The 24,910-nt window shown below is 39.5% G+C and overlaps 1 protein-coding gene across 3 annotated transcripts in view; it reads left to right on the top strand.

The window, feature by feature from the left end:
• Positions 1–24,910, top strand: part of scube1 (signal peptide, CUB domain, EGF-like 1) — a 236,338-nt gene that overhangs the window by 205,127 nt on the left and 6,301 nt on the right. For all 3 annotated transcript variants that reach the window (XM_051953882.1, XM_051953875.1, XM_051953891.1), the window contains 10 exons: positions 2,288–2,386; positions 4,257–4,373; positions 4,543–4,701; positions 5,045–5,248; positions 5,344–5,505; positions 7,056–7,223; positions 19,763–19,924; positions 20,075–20,272; positions 23,976–24,128; positions 24,321–24,400. In XM_051953882.1, coding sequence (XP_051809842.1) covers positions 2,288–2,386; positions 4,257–4,373; positions 4,543–4,701; positions 5,045–5,248; positions 5,344–5,505; positions 7,056–7,223; positions 19,763–19,924; positions 20,075–20,272; positions 23,976–24,128; positions 24,321–24,400 — 1,502 coding nt within the window. The remainder of the gene's footprint in view (positions 1–2,287; positions 2,387–4,256; positions 4,374–4,542; positions 4,702–5,044; positions 5,249–5,343; positions 5,506–7,055; positions 7,224–19,762; positions 19,925–20,074; positions 20,273–23,975; positions 24,129–24,320; positions 24,401–24,910) is intronic.

Here is a 24,910-nt window from a genome sequence, read left to right as displayed (position 1 = left end):
GCAGATTGCACAGATTCTGAATATCATAGTTTACTCATTCCACTTTACAGGCAGTAGGCAGATTCAGTGGGGTGTTTTTTCTAAATGGTGATGTTACATTTGCTCTTTCACTAACAGAAGACCATAACCTAAACTTTAAATGTATTTCTGTAAATTTTAAACTAAACAAAAACCACAATGCAATTCCAAGTTTAGGAAGTGTCTTCAAGTTTTATATTTTCAAGAAATCCAAGCTGTTATACATGACAATGAAGCGAAGCATCGTTAGACTTCAAGAGCTGTTTTTTAGTGAATGACTGACATGACTATCAAGAAAAAGACATCGATTTCCATCTGTGCTATAAGTTAATCTGTGTTTTTTTTATGTGGATTTTCTTCAGACGTTCTGGGATGTTCTACAGTGACAATGAAAGCTCTCCAGTCTTTATTCCCTTTCCCTTGTGGTTATTTGTTAATTCATGTTTGGGGCCTTGATGTTTATTTTAGCACGGGGATTTGCAGTGATGAAAAATGTTTCTGGTGACAAGGAGATCATTTTACAGAGAGAAAAACAACAAAGAAGAGGGAAACATAATTTTGTGTCCGAACTAATTAGAAGGGGTTAAACTCTTCTATTTATTTAACCCCTTGACGCCTATTGTTGTGAATTAGCATCATACCGCTTTCATTCAGACTGCAGCCGAGATAGCGTATCCTTTCCCCCCGATGCCAGTTTGTGCCAACAAGTCCTCAAACTCATACGACCACACAGGTCGTATGTAACGTGCCCCGGAATACGACCCATGAGAGTGTATTTACGTTACCGCCCCTACGGGAGACAGGAACGCATTACGGGATTTAATTCGCGAAACGGCTTTTTCCTCACTTTCGCAACACGGGTTTAGGGTTATGGTTAGGGTTATGGTTAGGGTTAGGGATAGTGTTAGGTAAAAGTTTGTTCATGGTGATGTTTCAGCTTAGACACTGGAGTGTCGATATTAACTCAACCGCTAGAGGTCGCTTAACGTCATAACGTAACACTCGGCCGTAATACGGGCGTGTACAGACGACCTATGTGGTCATTTTTCTATGAGGACAGGCTCGTTTGTGCATATTCAGTACTTACCTCGGAACCTTTTGCAAGCACTGGTTTCTTGTTGGACCAGTCAGAGTAGGGCCTAATTGTTATATATCTGTTACTATTGTTATATATTTGTTCAATGTGTAATAGACAAATTAACAATCTCCACTTATTTTAGCACCAGCTAGAAAGAAAAAATACACAGTTTTAAAGAAAAATTTATTTATTTAATTGTAAACAAATTCAGGTGTCAAAGGGTTATCTCCACTCCTTTTAAACTATATTCCAAAAAAATAGAATAGAACTACCTCCAGGTTGGGTCTTGAACATAGTGACTGAGCAAAAGAAGTTCATCCCACTCCTATAAATCTCTAAATTCTTTGTGCACTGTGAGTTGTGTTGTTGCTGCTGTCATGCTGCTCTCTGGTGGTGTCAGCCAGCAGTTACAGCTCTCTGTACCAACCTCCACTCAGGTCCACTGATGCTTGATGAAGCCACTCGTGTTCTTTATTGCTGTATTTGTGGACTCCTCAGGGGGTTCTCCACTCAGACTGACGTGTTTTTTACTCTGCGTGGTTTTCTTGGCTTCACCCATTGCAGCCATTTGGCTGGCACCCCAGCCTCTCCTCTGCGATAGTACTTAACACACATCTGTAAATCGATTACATTCTTTGATCACACTGTTTTTTCCATAGCATGTCTCTTGCTCTGTTTAACTTGGCAGCCATCGTGTGAGAATGATGGATGGCTCTCAGACACAAAGTGAAATATTTGTTTTTCTGTCTTTTTGGAGTACATCTTAATTTTAGGAAGGAGCCATGTAAATTCCTGTGGCTGAATGCAGCCTGGGCTCTGATTTAATCGTCTCACTTTTATGATCTCTAAAAACTTCATCCCTCATTTCTTACTCGAAATGTACCTTTGTGTGTACATGCACATTAAGAGAGACAGACAGGATTCATAGATCTTTCATTTAGGCTTTCATTTCACAAGCGTGGTGTAAGGCCAAATGGCAGCACACCTTCCTCTGGGCTCTCTGCTCTTTTCTAAACACAACAGGCTAATAAGACCATTAAATATTTAAAAAACGCTTTTCATTCCTCACTTTCTTTCCCAGCTTATAGCCAAGTGAAACACCCTGGTCGATGGAATTCTTCCGACCAAAACCTCCCCACCTCCTTAACCTCTCACCATAACTATGTCTGTTGGTGTGTTTGTTTCTTTCAGACTCAGAGAACAGCTACACACTGAGCTGTGGAGTGCCTGTCCAGCCTGGTAAAGCTCCTCAGAAGAGAAACGCCACCGCTGCTTTACCCACTTGTGCTGGTACAGTACACCAAGCATTATGGGAAATGTAGTAGGTCCTGATCAGCGGAGAGACAGTAGCTCACTACACAGGCAGGGATTACTTTGGCCTTGCTTCTTCTTCGTCTGAGAAATCATTGCTCAACATTATGTTATGATATTATTTCATAACATATCTAATTACTAGTACATTAGGAGGTAATATACATATTCATGAGGTGAAATTAAGACAAACGAATGACACCAAATAAATGCAGGGACTTCGGCCAGTGAGGGGAGAGGGAGACACAAAAAGAGAGGTGGAGATGGCACTGATATGGACAAGGGGTTATTTTTTTTAAAACCACATTCATCCACTCACATCCTGTTAAATGTTTGAATGACTGGTAAAGCACTAATAGTTTTGTTTGTTATCAGAGACACTGGCCTACAAGTTCAAAAAACACACCAAAATAATGTTTGTGTTAAATAATGAATAGTATATTATACATTCAAATGATTTTCTATGTGACGATGCAACACCACACGTTTTCAAATGTCCTAGGTTGTGCTATTAGTTACTTGGCTCCATCTTACAGTGCAGAATTTATGTGTTTTTATATCAGTAACTTTGTTATGCATGTATAGGCTACATTTCATATAAACAATAGTGATAAAGACAATAAGATCAAGAAATGACAAAAGAATATAATAGAAAATAAATAAAGATGTCTGATACCAGTAAGTTGCCTGAGATGACATGAAAACTCAGGTTGTCCTCTGGAAGGCTGTTCCAGATAGGAGAGCTGATGGCCCAGAATGCAGCATCTCCATGCATCTTAGTTCTACGTAACTAACCAATGAGTCAGCTCATTAGTCATGAGCTTGTCCATTCAGAAAGTAAAAGCAATATCTTAGAATTTAATTGAATAGGGAGTAAACAAAGAGTGTTTCAATAGTTTTTGGAGTAATGTGACATTCCTTTTGGTGTGTTCCTTAGGAAGAGACATGTCACCTTTGGACTTGCTCCTAGAGCAAGCCAATGCTTAAACGCCCAGAGTTCAGGCTTATGGGTTCTATAAAGCATCTTGAGATAATTAGAATTGTATTTGGCTATATAAATAGATAATTGAATTGAATTGTTCACAACTTTTGACAGCACTTGTAGATGAGAAACAAATACGGTTTCATGTCTTTGTTTCTTCAGAAATTACTCTCTACTTGTGGAGACTTTGCATATAGAAATGGGATTTGGGAAACAGAAAGCAAAAATCTGAGCGTGACACACCAGGTGTTAATGAGGCAGCTGACAACACTGGAGGTGTGAAAGAGGGAGTGGTCAATTATCCAATAATAATTAAGAATGAAAGTCAGATTCAACAGGAAAAAGTTTTCTCTTTCATAAGCACAGATCAAGGACAAAAAATAACACAGTTCCATCTATGTATTGATTTTACATTAGATTTTTTCACCAGCAGAAATATAATCTTACTCACACTCAGTTTTCAATGCTTACCAAATGCTTCCCTTATTTACATAATAAAATCATGTTAGACAATGTTCTGGAAATAAATCCCCTTGGAAAAGATGTGATTACTCAGGTATATGAGTTGATTCCAGTCTTGATTGCCCCTCATTATCTATAATTAAGAGCTTATGGGAAAAAATGTTAAATGTACAACAGTAAATCAAATTAGTTTTTGTTTCTTTACCTTGCTTGACATGTCTATTAGTTGTGTGTACTGGAATGCTAAAGACATACTGTATTTGTTGTATTTTTTTAGGGATAAAAACTTTGAAAAATGAAGTGTCCAAAAAATAAATAATGATACAATAATGATAATACAGTTGCTAGTCTTTGACAATGAGTGTGTTATGTCAAGTGTTGTGTTTCTGCTGTGTTTGAATACAGACACCCTGGCACCACCCATCAAACAGAAGGCCAGGTTTAAGATTAAAGATGCCAAGTGTCACCTGAGACCCCGCAACAAGGAGAGACACAGAGATTCATCCAGGCAGACTCTGCAAGGTAAAGAACATTTCATACATACATCAGACATTGCAGTGTTTTGGAAACCCCTTTCACACACTCTGTCATCTGTAACATAGACGATAATGACAGGAAATATGTACATAAACATGCACAGAATGCATGTTCTGATTATCATCTTCTTCACTTTTATTTCATTCACCAAAAGGAGGCCAGTTCCCCTGCACTGATGACTGCCAGGTGACTTTTGTAAATCTGAAGTGCGACTCATCTAAGAAGCGCAGACGAGGACGCAAATCTCCTTCCAAAGAGGTTTCCCACATCACAGCTGAGTTTGAGATGGAGATGAAGGAGGAGGAAGTCTCAGGTGTGTTGGTCTTTCTTAACTGACTTAACTCCACTGAAGCTTTTGAGGTGATTACCGCCTGAAGCTCATCTAGAGAATGCCAAGAGTGTGCATAGCAGTAAACAAAGCAAAGAATCTAAAATGTAAAACATGTTTGGACTTATTTCACACTTTTTTGTTACTACATAATTCCATATGTGTTCATTCATAATTTTTATGCCTTCAGTGAGAATCTACAATGGAAATAGTCATGAAAATACAGAAAAACCATTATATGAGAAGGTGTGTCCAAACTTTTGTCCAGTAGCGTGTGACAGAAAGTCTACCAGAATGCAGGAAATGATGAAACTATTTTTTGGCTCAGACTCGTGTAATGTAGACTGTGTGCGGGAGCGGATGAAGCAGAAGCTGCAGAGCGCCATGCGGACACTCAGGAAGTCTATCAACAAACAGCAGTTCTATATCCAGTTTTCTGGGACGGAGTATGAAGTGGCCCAGAAACCATCCAGGGTACCAGAGGGTGCTGAGACCTGCAGTACGGGACAGGTCCTCCGAGACGGAAAGTGTGGTAAGTCTGGAGTTTCAAGAGCTGTCTGCTGATGTCTCGGTGTTGCTGCTCCATCAGAAGCCACAGGAAGCATTCTCCTCTGTGTGTCTCCTCAGTGAGCTGTGCTGTGGGGACGTTCTACAGTGGGGAGCAGGAACAGTGTGTCCAGTGTCCTCCTGGTACATACCAGGACACAGAAGGCCAGCTGTCCTGTGAGCCTTGTCCCAGTACTGAAGGACAGGGAATCACTGGTGCCAAGAATGTGTCTCAGTGTGGAGGTATTTCACCATTCTGTTGTTACTGAATGAACTTTATTTAATCCAGTAGTTTCTTTTGGATTGACATGTGTTTGTAAGAGACCTGAGAAGATGAGACATTTAGAATCAGAAAAGCACACAATCAGCATAGAGACACAAGAAAAATATGGGCAGATAACCACAAGAAATAATACAGCAGAAATAAGAGTCATAAAAAACATCCGCTAATGAAGCTTTCAATAAAGAACAGAATCTAGCTTGAGGACAGATTGCCGTTTATTCCACCTAACAAGCAGATTGCTTTCTGCCCAGGTTAGTGGGGACATAGGGATTATCTCCAGCAGATAGCAGGCCTCGCATTTTGCATTTACACTCCTACAGCCCTGGAAGAACTGTTGTGCTAAACAGATTAACACAATAGCTTTTCTTTTGTTTTCCTTCTTTGTTTTCCTCTTTTGCATGTAAGACTATTACAAGCATTTTAAATGGCAAAAATATGGACATTTCATCTTTTTGTTGCCGAGGTGCAGCAGTGCTGCAAGTGTGTAATGAAGCAAAACCTCTAGTTATTAGTGATATCTACATTCTGCAGACATGGATAGGTTGACGCCACCTTGTGATGATTTAGGCAAACTGCAAAACCTCAGCTCTCTAAAACAAGGAAAAACAAGGAAACAAGGAAAATTTCACTTACCAAGGCGCTTTAAAACAAGTGAATAAAATACCCATAGAGGTTTAATAACTACTACAGAACACAAGACATGCTGCATTTGTTGTGGTACTTTTTTTTTAAGTTCTCCATACATGTAATGAAACTGACTGAAATTTAGCAACTGCTAGTTCCAACAACTTCAAAAAATGATATTCATTATATAAGAAAATGTGCTTTAATTGTAATCCTCCTGAAATAAGGTATGTCCTGGAGTTTACCCCCAAAAATAGCAAACTATGCTGAAAATCAGTACTCATGACTTAGATTAACACACTTGTACTGCTACAACAGACTGATGTAATAGATTGTTTAAAAGAATAACTATCTCAGTGATCTGGTGAGCAGCAACTTGTTCTTGAGAAGTGTCAGTATGAACTTGAGTTTTTTTGTTTGTCTCTTTGTCTGTTTGGATCATTATTCACACCAACCAATATTAGCAATGATTGTTGTCAAACAGGCAACTCACTGCACTCATAGTGTCACAGCTTTAACACTCTAATATGATCAGATTTTAGTTTCAACCATGAAGTTACTCAGTACTTGTGATAAAGCGTACTATAGCATAGCATTTTATAATATTTCATTAAGATAACTAAGTACAAATAAAATGGTAAGAAGAAATATGTTGACGAACAAACAACTAGGATTTATTGCCTTTATTGAAACTATTTCGTCTTACTTAGATTTCACATTTAGCAGTGTGAGCTCTTTGTGGAGAAGTGAAAGTGAACAGATATTAACTGACTGACTACACTGAGAGTCGGTGACAGTGCAACTCAATGAAGTTCAAGCTGTTTGTCAAAAGACTAGATAAAATAAGGGAACAGGATACAGGAGGTTTTCTTGGTGTGTTCATCAGGTCAGTGTCCAGCGGGTCAGTTTTCTGCTGACGGGTTCCGCCCATGCCAGCCCTGTCCACTGGGCTCCTACCAGCCAGAACCAGGCCGGGTTCTGTGCTTCACCTGTGGAGGAGGCCTCATGACCAGATATGAAGGATCTGTCTCCTTCAGGGACTGTGAGGCCAAAGGTGAGGCTTTGTGTCTGTGTGTGTCCTTGTGTTGATGTGTCAGATTGTAGGCATCTCAAAATGTCCACTGTTCACTTTAGGGTTTTTTTTTATTTTTTATTTTAACAGCCTGACTCAATATTGTATGGAATAGTCACCCATCTATCCTTTATCTATACACCACTTAATCCTTATTTGGGTGCTGGAGTCTATCCCAGCTGACTTAGAGTGAAGGCAGGAGACACCTGGACAGGTCACCAGTCTATCATAGGACTACATATAGAGAAAAACAGTCACATTCACATTCAGAATTATCGACTATTTAGAATCACCAATTAACCTCAGCATGTTTTTGGACTGTGGGAGGAAGCTGGAGAACCTCGAGAAAACCCACACATGCACAGGGAGAACATACAAACTCCATGCAGAAAGATCCCGGGAAGGCCGGGATTTGAACCAGGGATCCTCTCGTGACATGGAAACTCAGTCCTAAATTATAGGCCAGAGTCTAAGACCTGACCATGTTCAAATGTCCAAAAAGCATGTTTATAGATCTTTAAAAAAACACCAGGAGGAGTCAGTATTTATTGTCACCAGAAAATCCAGGAGTAGTTCTTAGCAGTAACACTTCAAGAAATACTGAACATAGTGAGCTCTGCATCGTCTTTTATGCTGTGAGAGTTGGTCATTTTCTCCATGCCTAAAGGCGTATTCTCTGATAGACAGTTTTGACACCATGATACTTTTCTAAATCCATTGGTCAGATCTTGACATCAGGTCATCATATTTCATCGTTGGGTCACACTTTACAGAGGACGTTAGGTTATCGTTAGATCATGTTTTACAGAGAACATGTCCAGACATGTTCAGACTTTGCCACAGATCTCATTCATGTTACACCATTATGTGTTCTTATGTTTCTGATAGACAATCAAAGCATCTGTGATTACTAGAATATTCAACACTATATAATACACACTAGTGCTGGGCGATATGACGATACATATCGTGGGAACGATAGAAAAATGTCTATCGTGCCATTTCTCTTCTATCGTTTCTAACCTAATGTTGTCAATTATTACAGCAAATATATCATTAAATAGCCTGCGACAATTGTATTAGTGTTTTCTTGTCACTATACATACTCTGAGTTTATATAAGTAAAAATAAAGAAGAGATATTATGGGTGGGGGGCGTGGCCATGCCACTGAACTGAGTAGACGTGTCTTTGTGGGCTCCCGGTGAAATTCGGCTAAAATCCTTCATTATTTGGTAAAAAACACGAACTCAACAGTTAACCAACGCCGATAAGCTTATAAATTATGCCAAGTTTATAATGCCGTCGAGAAAAAATAAGAGTAGAAGCACAGCGGACTTTGCCATGGTCGACAACGACGAGTGGGATGCTAACAACATGACTAGCCCGACAGAAAATGCTAACCCGTCGTCCCAGCCGGCTACAGAACCTGCCGATACGAACGCAAACCTGGATGTGATTCAAAGACTGGACCTGATGAGTAACGACTTTGCCACGAAACTGGACGGTGTCCTAAAAGCAATCCATGATGTTAAGAGGGATGTGAGAGACTTTTCTGGTAGCATGGACGAGGCAGAAGAGCGGATCAGTAAAATCGAGGACGCCATTTACTCGGGGAAAGGCAAGACCGACGAGCTCATTAAACAAGTGGAGCAACTCACATACAAGGTGGACGATCTTGAAAACCGCTCGAGGAGATCAAACCTCAGGTTGGTTAACCTACCCGAAAAAGCTGAAAATCCTGATGCAATCGCTTTTCTCGAGAGATGGCTACCTGAAGTTCTGGGTCCGGCGGCGTTTCCCTCGCCTCCTGTCATTGAGAGAGCTCACAGGATTCCTTCGGGAACACAAGGCGCCAGACCCTCCCGACCGAGAGTCCTCATCTTTAAATTCCTAAACTTCCAGGGCAAAATCAGAGCAATGCATGCTGTCAGGTCCAAAGGAAAGGTACTCTACGGCGAGCAAGAGGTCATGTTTTTTCCGGACCTATCTGCAGAGTTACTGCGGCGGAGGAGACGCTTTGACGGGGTGAAAAAGCAGCTGAGATCCCTGGAAGTCCGCTACGGGATGGTGTACCCAGCCAAGCTTCGGGTGATGGTAGACGGACAGACACGCGACTTCAACTCCCCAACAGACGCCGAAAAATTCATTGAGGATCTGAAACGTACAGGCGGCGTTGATGAGCCCTGAGCTGGACTCTTAAGGGACACCAATCTCTGAGGCCATGTGAGTAACGACAGGGGTTAGACATTGAACTATTAAAAGAAACCACACTTGCAGAGTGTAATTTACCCACCTTGCAATCTTACGTTATTACTATTACTTTTGGTTGCAAGATTAAATAGAATAAGAGGAATGTGTTCACATCCATACAAAATGTGAGAGGTGGGTGCTTTTTATTGTTTATTTTATTGTTTATTTTTTTATCTTTTCTTGAATATTTTCACCCGTGTTGCCACTCCTGTCTACCCCTTTGTTGGTTACGTATAAACTGTCTTTTAAAGGACCCATGTTTTTGAATTGGCCCAATATAACAACTGTAAGAGAGGCTTAGATGTTTCAACATTTCATTCTTATGTTCGTGAAACTACCGAATTATTGCCGGGAGACTCATAAGTTTCACGCTTATTTTATTTTGTTTTGTCTTCTTCCATTTGCGCCCTAGTTTGTAAAGGTGCGCGGAGATCATAGTTCAGGTGACAGCTCCCTTGATTTGCACTGGATCTGTCTATGCATATGGTCATTCCCATGGATGTAGGGGAGGGGGGAGGGTCGTTAGTAGCTGTAATGTTCGGGAGTACAGTGAAGGGGTTTTGTGTCTTGGGATTTGGGATTTGGCAGCATTTTGTTATTTGTTGTGTTCTTTTTGTGCCTTCTTGTAGCACTCACGGTATAGGGTTGCTTTATCGCACATATGGTATTTCACTGCAAAGCTACAGGTGTATCTATGTACCAAGGAACCAATTTTAAGGTACATTCTAATATCTAAAATTTATTCAAGATGATCCCAAGTAAAGATTTAAAATTTACTTCTTGGAACGTGAGGGGGATGGCTAAATTAATTAAATTGAAGCAGGTTATCACTCGGCTTAAACAACTAGACTCCTTGATTGTCTTTATTCAAGAGTCCCATTTACTCAAAGATGAACTACTGAAAGTACGTAGGAGATGGCCAGGTCAGGTGTTCTCCTCCTGCTTCTCATCACACTCGAGAGGGGTCCTGACATTGATACACAAATCTGTACCATTCCAAGTAAATAATACTATTTCAGATACTGCTGGTAGATATTTGGTGGTACAAGGTACACTTTTACAGGAAAATATTAACTTAATTAATGTATATATGCCCCCAATGATGACAACCCTGCATTTTTGGAAAACCTATTTCTATTAATTGCCTCCCTCCCGGGCATGGCTATGATAGCAGGGGATTTTAATTGCACTCTTGACCCAAAACTTGATCGGTCCTCGGGGGTGGATACCTCACACTCCCACAGCAGGAAAAAGATCCTGCATTTCATAGATGAACTGAATCTCTGTGATCCTTGGAGAGTGCAAAACCCAGCGAAAAAAGAATTTTCATGCTTCTCATCATCTTTTAAAACTCAATCTCGTATAGACTATTTTTTAATTTCTAGATCCCTAATGCCCAGTATAACAGGATGTCAGTATGATAGCACTGCTCTGTCAGACCATTCTCCCACTTCATTACTCTACAGTGGTTCCCAATTATACAGAAGGGCCAATAGATGGCGATTGCACCCTAGGTGGTTCCAGAACTCTGAGTTTATCAAATATATGGGTGAACATATTGATCTATATTTTACTGTCAACACAGATCAGACGTCTGCGACCACTAGATGGGAGGCCTTTAAAGCGTATATCAGAGGTCAGATGATTAGTTTCACTGGCTCTAAATTTAATAAATTCAAACAAAAGATGAACGAATTGGACTTGGAAATTAGAGACTTGGAGAGAGCGGTGAGCCTTGATAATTCAGCAGCAACTAAACAAAAATTGCTGGCCCTTAAGGCCGAATATGAAGTACTCTCCACACAGAAAGCTGAAGATAGCCTTTTAAGACTCAAACAGTCTTTCTATGAACAAGGGGAAAAACCTACTAGATTGCTCGCCTGGCAAATAAAAAAACTAAATTCAGAAAAGGCTATAAATGCAATTAGAAATGAAAAAGGTGTTATTACAACTGACCCGTTGGAAATAAATCAAACATTTGTGTCATTTTACAGTACGCTTTACCAATCAAATTATCCAACAGAATCCACTGATCAGAACACTTTCCTAAATGGGTTAGAATTCCCCACCATTTCAGAAGAGTCAAAGCTTTGGCTGGATGAACAGATAGATGCTACAGTTATCAGTAATGCCATTTACAGTTTGAAAAGTGGAAAAGCTGCAGGTCCAGACGGGCTGCCAATTGATATATATAAATTATTTAAAGACAAACTAATAGGCCCTTTATTAGAAATGTATGCAGAAGCCTTTGAGTGCGGACACCTCCCTTCGTCACTACAAAGCGCTCTAATTACTCTCATTTTGAAGACAGGGAAGTCGCCAAATGAATGTAGCTCTTATAGACCAATTTCACTTATGAACGCTGATGCAAAAATTATAGCGAAAGCCCTATCTATGAGACTTGAGAGAATCCTGCCATCCATTATACATGCCGACCAAAATGGTTTTGTAAAGAACCGACAAGGTTTTCATAATGTGAGGAGAGTGTTAAATATAATTCATGCTAATGAAGGGTCCTCAGACACCGCTATTCTGTCGCTTGACGCAGAAAAGGCTTTCGACAGAGTCGAATGGCCATATTTAATAGGGGTGTAAGAAAATATCATTTTGGCGATATATCGCGATATTTCGTTTTATGATATTGTATCAATATTAAAAAGTATGATATCGATATTTTTAGTTATTTATTCAACTGCAGACACGGCAGAGGTTCATTTCCGATTGTGAGTTAAACCTCCAACCGTTAGGTGGCAGCACTTACGTAGTCAATTGAAGCAAGGACGTGGAACGAGATTCACGAGAGAAACGGCCTCACACATGAACAAACACAGTTCAGCATGGCAGAATGCGAGCACATAACACTGGCCCCTGCGGCGTACAAGGCTGAAGTGTGGACACATTTTGGATTTCTACACAAAGTAGGGTGTGCAGAAATTGACAAAACCCATGCCGTTTGTAAAATGTGTCGTGCCCGAATAAAGTATTCGGGAAACACGACAAATCTGCGAGCCCACTTAGCGAGACACCATGAGAACTTGCCGCTAGCAAGCAATGCTAAACAAATGAATCCTTGCCAACTAACTCTTGACAAAATGCAGTCACCAAAGCTTCCACCGACTTCGAGTCGCGCAACGAAGATAACACAGTCAGTTATATATTTCATCTGCAAAGACATGCGCCCTCTTAGTGTCGTGGAGAATGACGGGTTTCGTCATATGCTAACAACTTTGGAGCCCCGCTACACAATACCTTCTCGACAACACATCACGGACACCGCTTTGCCGAACTTATATAAACAAGTTAAAGCTACAGTGTTGGATGCTGTCAGTTCAGCGGAGAGTCGCTTTGACATGCGACGCTTGGACTTCGAGGGCTACTGAATCGTATGTAACCATTACAGCTCATCACGTAACAGACGAGTGGAAACTAGCATCCCATGTACTCCAAACACGAGCCATGCATGAGAGCCATACTGGGGAAAACATAGCCACGTTACTCCGCGAGGCTGTGAATGAATGGGGACTGGTAGAAAAAAATTCCATAGTTGTTACAGATAATGCAGCTAACATGGCTGTGGCGGCTAGACTGGCAGAAATGAGTCACATACAATGCTTTGCACATAGTTTGAATCTTGCCTCGCAGAAAGCACTGAAATTGCTAACTGTGGCACGACTACTAGGCAGGATCAGGCGTGTTGTAGCTTTCTTCAGACGCAGCACCATAGCTAGCTACCAACTGAAGATCAAACAGGAACAGCTCCAGCTACCAAAACACAAACTGATCATAGATGTTGTCACAAGGTGGAACAGCTCTTATGACATGACTGAGAGGTTTTTAGAACAGCAACCAGCCATCTGTGCAGCACTGCTTTCTACAGAGGTGAGAAAGTCTGAAAAAGAACTATTTACACTGACTGAGGCTGATATATCATGTGCAGAGGAAGTGCTAAAAGCACTTAAGCCCATGAAGGATGCCACCTTGGTGATGTCAGAGGAAAGCATGCCAACACTGTCCATCGTTGCTCCCCTTCATGCCAAGCTTATCATGGGCACAGAGGAAAGCCCACATGATACACAGACTGTGAAAGACATTAAAACTGCTATAGCAGAAGATATAGCAAAGAGATATTCCAGTGACGGGGAGATGCTGTCCATGGCATCAGCTGTTGATCCCAGATTCAAGGAGCTACCCTTTCTCTCTGAAGCACAGAGCAGTGAAACCTACTCCAGACTGACCGATGCTGTGGTGGCTGCAATAAAAAAGCAGCAGAATGTAAGTAGATATTTAACTAAATATAATGATGTCATTTAGTTTTAATAATTGTACTTGGATATGCATGCAGAATGCAGATGTACAATAGGATGAAGTTTTGATTGCTGAAATATTAATTGTAGTTTGATGTTTTTCAGCAGAAAGAGGAGGAGAAACTAGATGAAGTTGATCACCTACCTAACAATGAGAAGGATGACCATGCTCCCACCCTCCAGCCCCCACCCACTAAGAGGCTAAAGTGCTCGTCTGCTCTGGCTGACTTGCTTGGAGATGCATTTAGCTGTACCAAAGACACCACTTCCTCAAAATCTGCACAACATCTTGCTGCAGTTGAGGTTAAGAGATATAGAGATGAAACCCCTTTGCCTCTGTCAGGGGATCCTCTCAGCTGGTGGAGGGACAATGAACAAGAGTACCCTCAATTATCCAAACTGGCCAGATGTTACCTGTGCATCCCTGGCACAAGCGTCTCTGCAGAGAGAGTTTTCTCCAGTGCAGGAGACATTGTTACTTCACAAAGAGATGTTCTGAAAGCTGGCCATGTGGATCAGCTTGTGTTCCTCCACAAAAACCTCAATGTTGCAAAATGAGGAATATCATATCGAAATGTTTGAGGTTGTGCCTTTCTTGAATCTGGAATTCTTTTTTTTTCTTTTTTAGATATTTTTTGGGAATCCTGCAAGCTCTTTTATTTATATATGGGTATTTTGCTCTTTTCATTAATATATGTTTTTTTTGCCCAGTTGTTTGTATACTACAAAAGTAGTACTGTGATATTGCAGGGGTTTTTTTCAACTTGATAACACTATTTTGTTAAATAATGGTTATTTCAAGCATCCTAAAAGCACTTAACAGCGTTACTGCGAAGGGATAAAACTAATTAATGTGGGAAAAAATCAGAACATGGTGAGTTGAGAACATTTTTCAAAGTTTTTGACAAAGTTTTAAATATGACAAACATTTGTTTTGCTATCTGTTAGTTTGACTGAGCAATAAAAACAAGGTAAGCATTTGAAATGAAAGCTTGTACAATATTTGGGTTGTGTTTAACTGTAACTTCAGTGTGTTTTTGCATTATATTCCAGTGTATTGGGAGATGGCTTTAACGTGGCACCTTAGCTAACCTTGTGAAGTTGCCAACACTGTCAGCTACCTGCTATAACTCAGTCACTACTTTTTCTACGCCTTTATGTGAACTAGTGTGCCTTAGTATCGAAATAAGAACATGTTGTGTCTCAACTACGCATTCTCTGCGTTTAGCACATTTACTGAATGAAATACAGACATATTTCCTCAGGCTTTTAATTGTCATGTTTGCTTGGCATGTAACGTTCTGATAGTGATAAGCACATCATTTGTTTTAACTCAATATCCTTCGGTCACTGACATGAAAAGATTTGGTATAGCCTGACTTTTGCTGATATTAGTTACTTTGTTCCACAAAAATACTGTTCTGATGTTGGATAAGTCAGGGATTGTGTACTCTGCATTTTTTCACAGCTAATGGAATCTGAACATTTGAGCAGGATCTTAAACTGTAATGTCTGTAAGACATAATTTTATTTATTTGTTTTTTTATGTTTTTTTGTACTTTTAAAGCTGGATGTTAAAACATTAATCATCCAAATGCTGCACTTTAAGTTTTTACAGAGGAAAGTTTTGTGATACAGCATTAGATACTGTTCTAATCAAATAAAAATGTATTTAGTAAGTGCATATTGCTGGTGTAATTCAGTTTTTCCAGGAAATAATCTTTAACTACAAGAAAAATATCGCCTTGTTAACAGTATCGTGATATATCGTGCTATATCGTGATATATCGTATCGCGAGCCTAGTATCGCGATATGTATCGTATCGCCAGATTCTTGCCAATACACACCCCTAATATTTAATAGATGTGCTTCGACGTTTTGGATTTGGGGACTACTTCTGTAAATGGGTTGACATTTTGTTTGCTGATTCTACTGCAGAAGTTTGTACAAATTATGTGACGTCTCATCCATTCAAACTTTCCCGCGGCACGAGACAGGGCTCACCGCTCTCACCCTTACTTTTTGTATTAGCAATGGAGCCACTGGCATTAGCTATAAGAACGCATCTTACTATATGTGGCATTAAGGCAGGGGGCTTGGAACATCGAGTTGCGCTATTTGCAGATGACACTATAGTGTTTCTTTCTGGTTTGAGAAAATCAATACCATCCCTTTTAGGATTGTTAAGTGAATTTGGTAGCTTCTCCGGGTTTAAAGTGAATAAAGAGAAATCTTCAATTATGCTCCTAAATGAGAGTGAGAGAAGAAAACCAATAATACCCCACCCCTTCATTAATGCGATCAGCGGTTTTAAATATCTGGGTATTAACATAACTCCAAGGATAGGAGACATCAGTTTAACAAACTATGAACCCATATTAGTTTCAATATCCGAAGACATTACAAGATGGATGACCCTACCGCTCTCCTTATTGGGTAGAATAAATGCAATTAAAATGACAATTTTGCCTAAGCTTCTATATTTGTTCCAATCGATCCCATTAGCTCCTCCACCCTCATTCTTTTCAAAAGCCAGAAAGTTGTTTTTGAGTTTCATCTGGAATAATAGAAAGCCAAGACTTATATGATCTCTTCTTTACTTGCCGTATGACAGGGGTGGACTACAACTGCCTAATATTCAGTGGTATTATTGGGCAGCCCAGTTGAGGGCTGCCATGTTTTGGTTTCATGAAGGAATAGATTTGCCCTGGCTACAAGTTGAGCGTCTGTCCTCAGGGGACCTGACACTACATAGCTTTTTGTATTCTGCCCCCTTAAAATTTTTGTTGAAAAAAACAACCAATCCCTTTGTGAAAAATACTATTGTGGTCTGGTATGAAGTACATAAATATTTAGAGGATTTACCAGTATTGTCTTGTTTTTCACCGATCTGGGGCAATGAACATCTTAGCCCAGCCAATAAGGATTTGGGATTTAAAAATTGGTTAAACAAAGGTATTACGAAGCTTTTAGACTTATATAAAGACAATACTTTGTTGTGGTTTGACGATCTGAAATCTGAATTCGACATCCCAAACAAGCACTTCTCTGTTAAAGTACGCCGGCCCGCGGGCGGGCCGTTTTTTTATCGGTATACGCTTTTTTTAAAATAGAAGGACACTGCAAACACGATTATACAAACACTATACACACATAGAAAGCTGAGATTCTCATGAATCCACCGGTATAAACCACTTTCAGATGTGATTACCACAGCGGGTAATATAAACACATTTATCCAACAAACAACAAGTCATGTAAACGTGCACAGCTCACCTGTCGACGCAGTTTGGACGCTCGTTTCTGGTCATAAAAGAAGATAATCCACAAAAACCGGCCAGAACCCAAGCTTAGCCATCCAGAGGAAACAATCCAGTATAATACTTTGGCCAAAACATGTCTCGAAATAGGTAAAAAATCCAGAAAACGATCGGCTCCGTGCGCGTGCACGCGGCGCGTGGTGGCGCTGTGCGTTTCATATTCACTGCATCTTTCTATTATAACTTTATCATACACGGTCGAATTCCCTTTGTTTCTCGATTCAAAATGGATACTGGAGACTTCTCCTCCGTTTCAAACCGAACTTCAACCAATCAGGTGACTCGTTTCCGCCTACTTCGGCGATTTAGCCAACCATGGCCGAGTCTGACAGATATCGATTACATCACTTGATTGACTTGTTTCTCAGCAAATCACGCCGGAGGAACCGTTAGATTGACAGGCCTGGTAGCCAATGAGCTTGCTGAATGGCTTGAATATAAATCCCGCCTCTGCCAGCGGCTTTATATGATATTTCATTCGTGAGCTCCGGGCTCCACCTGCTGTTTCTCTGTATTCCTCTCAATCTGTGTGTGTGATCGACACTGAAGCCTATCTGAAGTGATTTTTTGAGTTCTTTATGAGTTTTTGGAATGAAAATGAAGTGAAAATGAAGTGAAAATGAATTTATACCATTCTGTAGAGAGTGTGCACAGTGTATAAAGAGTGTATCCAACATTGACAGGGGCGGAGCATATCAGTACAAATACATGTGTGAAACACTCATTTCTTGTAGTATTGCTCTGAAATTTTGACCTGAACTATGTAAGACCCCAGGCTTTTGCAATATTGTGTTTTCAAGCTCTTACAGTGCTGCTACACTGATTTTCAGGTGTTTTATTAGGGAAAAAATGTAGGCGAGAAAAAAATTCATCCTAATTCAGTGTGTGCCAACATGAAATACTCTGTGCCAGTAGCACCTAGAGTAATTCTGACTGCACTGGGTGAAAATTCAGGTTGTCAGCTTTCAAATGAGACCCCAACCATGCATGTACTCCAAACAGTTCAAGAACAGCATTCAATTTACTTTCTGTAAATCTCAGTAGAAATTTCGGGCGGAAATTGCCCAAACCTTATTTACAGATCAGAAGCTTTATTTTGTCTCGCCTAAATAACTCATCTCGGCAACCTCCATTATCCATGCTGGAATCATTCTCCATACAGAATTGCTTTAGCAAGGGACAGGTTGCTCAAGTATACAAAATTTTGGTCAGTAACAACAAGGATAACTCTGAGAGAAAAAGACAGGAATGGTCACAAGATTTAAATGAGGAAATATCTCGGGAAGATTGGGGTACAATATGCTCTATGGCTCAATCTCAGACCATTAACACCCGACTACGCTTGATACAATACAAGTGGATAATGAGACTATACAATACTGCAAAATTGAGCAGATTTAGCCCTAATTTTCCTGATCTTTGCTTTAAGTGCAGTAAATGTCCAGGCACTCTATACCATTATCTGTGGGAGTGTGAGGTTATTCAAAGATTTTGGAGTCAGGTGACACAGTATATCTCACAAATGACCTCTACCTTGATTCCCCTAACTGCTAAGTTGTGTGTTTTGGGTATCCATCCTGCGAATTTCTCTCTGTCTAGTAATGAAAAAAAAGATGGTAGGTCTATGTCTAGTACAGGCTAGACGCTCAATCGCTCTGTGCTGGAAAAATGTCAGTGGTCCTACTCTCGGCTTTTGGCTGAGAAATTTAACTTCATGTCTGGCTTTAGAAAGACTCACCTATACTATCTGGAAGAAAACCTCTGAATTTAAAGACATTTGGGATAAATTTTTAGATTTTGTCAAGCATGGTGATATAGAAGATGCTTTGTAAGTGATATTATGTGGGTGCGATGTGATGTGAATCTTTGATGTACCGTGGGATAAAAGCAAAGGCCTAATGTTGTATGCTGCCTGTTCGAATGGGGAGGTTTAGTTATTTTATTTTATTTTATCTGATCATTGTGGACTGCCTTCCTGACTGTTACATATTTTTTTATTGTCAAAAATTCAATAAAGACATGTTTAAAAAAAATAAAAAAATAAAGAAGAATAAAAAATAGATTTTTCTCAAAGAAAATCCTTGTGGTTTGTGACATGACGCTGCTTTACATCCTTTGATTCTTGCGTGGGTTTGTGACATGCTTTATGTTACTTCACTCATGAGTGCTGAAGGATGGACACGCAACATGTTGAAGTTTAATGCCTGGAGTCACAACAGACAGAGACAGCTACGCAGACAACCCAAGAAGAAGCACTTTTAACGAAAAGTGGGGGTACGTCTGTGATTTGGTTACGTTTTGGGTTCAAGAGGTCCGACACGGAGCAGAAGACGGCCGTATGCAAACTATGCTACAAGACTATTCCTGCGCCCAGGGCCAACATGACAAACCTCTTCTATCACCTAAAGAAGGTCCACGAAAAACTTGTGGTATTGCAATATATCGTGATATATATCGTTATCGTGGCATAAAATAATCCATATCGTGATATATGATTTTTTCCATATGGCCCAGCACTAATACACACACATATTTTATAATAATAATGTCGCAGCTGTGTGGTCTATCAGGAAGATGAGCTGCTGTTTTGTAGTAATCTTCATTCCGTTGTACTACGTCTCCCCTGACTGCCTCCTTTTCCTCAGTGCACTGTGCTCCAGGACATTACTACAACTCCAGTACCCACCGCTGCATCCGCTGTCCAGCAGGCACCTACCAGTCTGAGTTTGGGCAGAACTACTGCATCACCTGCCCTGGGAACACCACCACTGACTTTGACGGTGCCACCAACGTCTCCCACTGCAAAAGTAACACTGGCCAACATTTACATGTAGCCTGTTTGTAGAGCAATTGCTTGAGATCCATGTTCAGAGTGGTTTATATGAGTACTATAAAAGCAAGTGATGAAAATACTGAAATGGTTTATACTGCAAAGTGTCCTGTTGTTTTGTCCTCAGACCAGCTGTGTGGAGGTGAGCTGGGAGAGTACACAGGCTACATAGAGTCTCCTAACTACCCTGGAGATTACCCATCCAACGTAGACTGTGTCTGGACCATAAACCCACCACACAAGAGGCGGATACTCATTGTAGTGCCAGAGATCTTCCTTCCCATTGAAGATGAATGTGGAGACGTGCTGGTCATGAGGAAGAGCGGTAAACACACACTGCAAAAACTCAAAATCTTACCAAGTCTTTTTGTCTTATTTTTAGTCAAAATGTCCCATCCCACTTGAGTTAAGATAAATTAACTTAACAAGTGACATTTCAGCAAGATGGAGGGACTTGTTTTAGGAAAACGCACCTTAAGTATCTTGTTAAGTCAAACAATCTTGAAATGATCTTGTTTTAACCCTCGTGTCATCCTGCGGGTCAAATTGACCCGTTTAAAAGTTTGAAAATGTAAAAAAATTAATTCACAGTGAAAACTTCCACATTTTCAAAATTTTTGGGAAATTTTTTAAGTTTTTTCATGGAAAAAAAAAGAAATGTGAAATAAAAATGTTTCTTTAAAAACATTCGGATTTTTCTCTGAATGTTCTTAAAGAAAATATTAGAAGTTTTACTGATATATATGGAATCACTTTAGATATTTTTAGGATTTTTTGGAAGATTTTCATTCCATTTTTGAAAATATTTACAATTTTCATTTATTTATTTTTTAAATTGTTATTTCTTGCCAAATTAGTTTTTTTTTTTTAATAAAACGTTTCAGGGAAATTTTTAAGGAATTTTCTTCCTAAAGATTTTGCAAATTTTTATACATTTGGGAATTTTTTTGAAGAATTTTTGGATTTTTTTTTTCAGACAAGGCAACAATAATTTTTGGTGCCTTACATGAAGACAACAGGAGGGTTAAGACACCTAAGCTTTACAATTCTGGTAAAATATAGCTTCAAATACGTTTTCTGGCTAATTTTAAGATCTCAATATTCTAAATATCATATCTTATTTCAAGAAAACTCACCAAGCCATTTTTGACTTGTTCTATTGGCAGATTTTTTTCACTTATTTCAAGGTAAAAGTTCTTTGAAGTAATTTTTTTTCTTTTTTGAGACAGACACTCACAAGCAACTTTATTATGAGTTCATTAAGGCAGTTTGTGGACTTTTTTCCTCACATTTAGGTGCAAATAATGACCCATAAAGTAACATCAATAAAGCACTACAGTCCTCTGCTACAAATGGTCCTGTCATGACATGCACAGGTCAAATTTATTCCAGTGGCAGAACATATTATGTTGTGATAGCTGGTCAACTTCAAACGCTTCTATTCAACTTAACACTCTCACCTCAAGGTCAATTCAATAGTTTTTTCTGGAGCTTTGAGCTGCAATATGCAGGGCTTAAAGTTTTCCGGCGCCGCGCCGGATTTCCGGCCCATGGAAGTGTACCATTTAAAAAATTTCATCCATCTCCGTCCCGAAGGCTCCAAGCATGTGCGTCATTGTGCATTCAGTTGCTCCGCTTTAATCAATCAAACTCCAAATCCTACATTAAAAATTATACACTTTCTGTCCAGGCATGCGACTTTCTGATAGAACTTTTATCCAATTACAGTCTTTTAACTGCGAGTGCGCATCGACTGCTGGGCGCACGATATGCTGCGCCCTCTTGCTTCGGCATCGTCAGTGCTGCTGAGCCACTGATAAGAAATAACAGTATCCCACAAACAAAATCCAAATTTGCAATATTTGTTGGTGTTTTTTGTAATTATATTTAAAGGGAATTGCTGGAAACACATTGATATATATTGCATATTATTTATTTTATTTCTGCTTGGACTGTATACCCATTCCACGTGTCCCAGCCCTGTGACTGCCTGGTCTCTCCAGAGCGCACGGAGCTCCAATCTGTGAGTGGTGCGGTGAAGAATCGAGCAGCTGATCACTGGTCAATAGCGTTGGAGCTTGTGTTTAGCCCAAAGACGCAGATACTAAAGTTTGCTCAGACTTTGTGTGACAGAGGAGAGAGGATGTGTCTCTGCTGATTAACAAAGAGAGCAGCCGCTGCCGCCGATCCCTGAGCCGCGGTGTGTTGACTCGCCCCATTGGCGTAAGTGCGTCAGTGGCGATGCGCGTGCACGCCCCACAGTCCCCATGGTTTCGCCACAAAATAAAAACAAACGGGCTTAGGTACTGAATTAAAAAAGTAACAAAAACAGAAGTTGTTGATTTTGTTTGATTTCTTAATCTTTAAACATTTTCTATGTGTTTTACAACGGCAAAAGGAAAAAAAGGAAACAGCTTTATAGTTTGCTGGATTTTATTTTGAAAGGGAAAAAATCAAAGATCAAGCTATACCGATTTGTCCCATTATTCTCCTCAGAACATCTGTTTAGTTAAATATGCACAAACTGAATGTAGCTTAGGTGATATTAACCTTTTTTATTTGAGGACATATAGGATGTTTGTAATAATGAGTTAAATAGCTCTCAGCAGATTTTGTGACCTTATGCATCCGAATGATATCTAGCCACAAACAAAAACTCTCCAATCTTAAGCAAATATTGTTAGTAAGAACAGAACGAACGTATGGGTTGTGTGAAATGAATAATGGATAGGTAGTTAAATAAGAATGTTCTTAGCCTGCTTTTCACCGTTTTTTCTTCCCAAAATATAGATAAAAATAGAAACATTTAAATTGAAAGCCGACTGAACAAATTATACAGTGAATACATTTTTTCCCTTACCAAAAACGAACAAAATGTGTGTCAGTTCAAATTGAAAATCAAATGATTTAAACTAATCACACAGATTATTGAGGTGTATCAAATGAGCAGTTACTAACATGTGTATGTGTGGTTATGTGCTACAGAGGGCTTCTTAATCACATCTGTGTGAGAAATGGGCTGACTCCAGAGGAAAAGGCCAGAGTAGAAGTTCTTCAGCATGAGCAGTCCATTCCCACCAGGACCCAGATAAACCAGATCAGGAAGGCCCGAATTTCTTTGCTAGTTACAGAGTTTGAGAGAGTCAGCATCATGATCAACTTATTCAGAGGTATCTTATATTGTGAGGCAATAACTAAAATTGCATGTAAGAGTTAATACTAGTACTTTTATTACCTGCTTAAATACAAAGTTGGTATAGCAAGTGACATATGACAATTTATTCTCTTGTAGTGTTCCAGAGAATATTAAACAAGTTAATTCTGTTGTCTGTGTTTTGCAGTTTATTTCAACAAACAACATTTTGAACAACATGTTAAAAAGAAAATGTTCAGAAAATTCACAAACAAAGCAAAAAAGAAATGACTTTTTCAAACAGTATTCTCCAACCACTTAATATTCTCTTGAGACTGACACTTGAGATAATGTTGTCACTAAAAATTGTGCCGTATGAAGGAATGCAGCATAGTTTTGTAGCAGTTTGGTTGTGGTTGGTGTTGTTTTGAGTTCTTGTTAAATCTACTGAAGAGATAAAAATTATTAAAAGTTATTAATAATATATGTACTTGATTTTCATGATTTTTTCCCCTTTACACTAAAATAAATCTTTGCAATTATAGTGATGTGGTATTGAAACATCAACACAAAAAAAAATCAGACTTGGGGCACTTTCTAAAATGCCTTAAGTTTTGGCCAAGTAAGGTTTTACATTTGAGCAACAATAAAATAGTGGGATCATAATGGACATTATTTCCACCAGATGACCTCATATTTGCTCTGAATTAATAGAATCTCATATATATTGTGTTTTAGTGAGTTTTAAAACACATTTAAATACATTTATTGACACTATAAATTGTATCTTAGAAGTTCAGGCTCAGGATTTTTTCTCACTTTAAGCCCTGAATATGTGATCATAGAAAACAGGAAGGATGTGGTAGATTCTAACATGTTTGTGCTGTTCCTCCAGCCCTGCCCACTTCCATCACCACCTACGAGACATGTCAGACGTATGAGCGACCCATCGCCTTCACCTCTCGCTCTCGCAAGCTCTGGATCCAGTTTAAGTCCAATGAGGGCAACAGTGGCAAAGGTTTCCAAGTTCCGTATGTCACCTATGATGGTGAGTCAGGTTCAGCATAGTTCAAACAGTCTCATACGGTCCATCACGACTTGCTGTAAACTTACAGTTACTTATTGTTTGAACAAATTTTTATACTGCATTTATATCTGCATTCTCATGGCAACATGTGGTTATAGCTGTTTTATATTTTGTTGTGTTTTTTTTTCCATCTTTTAACCTGTTGTGTTGTAGAGGACTACCAGCAGTTGATAGAGGACATAGTACGAGACGGCAGGCTTTACGCCTCTGAGAATCACCAGGAGATCCTGAAGGTACAGAATGATGCATTGTAGTACCTGCTTTGTGGTCATGTAGAACATCGAACTTTGTTTCTCAGGGACAGACATTTACTGTTCATTACTCCACCAGCTGAACGCAGTGGAGCAATGTGACGATTGGCCTACGTTTATCTGTAATCAGCATTACTCAAAAACTAACGCATTTGGATGAAATTTTCAGGGAAGATCAGAAATGACACAAGGACCAAATGATTAGATTTTGGCAGTGATGCAGCTTATAGTCTGGATCCACGGATTTATTAAAGATTTCTGTATCATTGTGAGATAGCGGCAGTGTAACCATGACAACAAGTGAACACTACATCAGCTGCGTGCTGATGATCACATGATTGTGATCCTACTACAAATCCACCACTGAGGACTTATCAGGACTTATCTCTCAGAAATGAATCAAGGAACAATTGATTAAATTGTGGGGGTGTTTCTGAGTCCCATCAATTCCCACCGCCCTCTTGTTTTGTTTTGCTGTCAAACACAAACAAA

This window comes from Acanthochromis polyacanthus, chromosome 1 (genome assembly GCF_021347895.1).
Source record: "Acanthochromis polyacanthus isolate Apoly-LR-REF ecotype Palm Island chromosome 1, KAUST_Apoly_ChrSc, whole genome shotgun sequence".
In the NCBI taxonomy this organism is placed as follows: Eukaryota; Metazoa; Chordata; class Actinopteri; family Pomacentridae; genus Acanthochromis; species Acanthochromis polyacanthus.
Note: the sequence above shows the minus strand (reverse complement) of the source record. Positions and strands in the feature narration are given on the sequence as shown.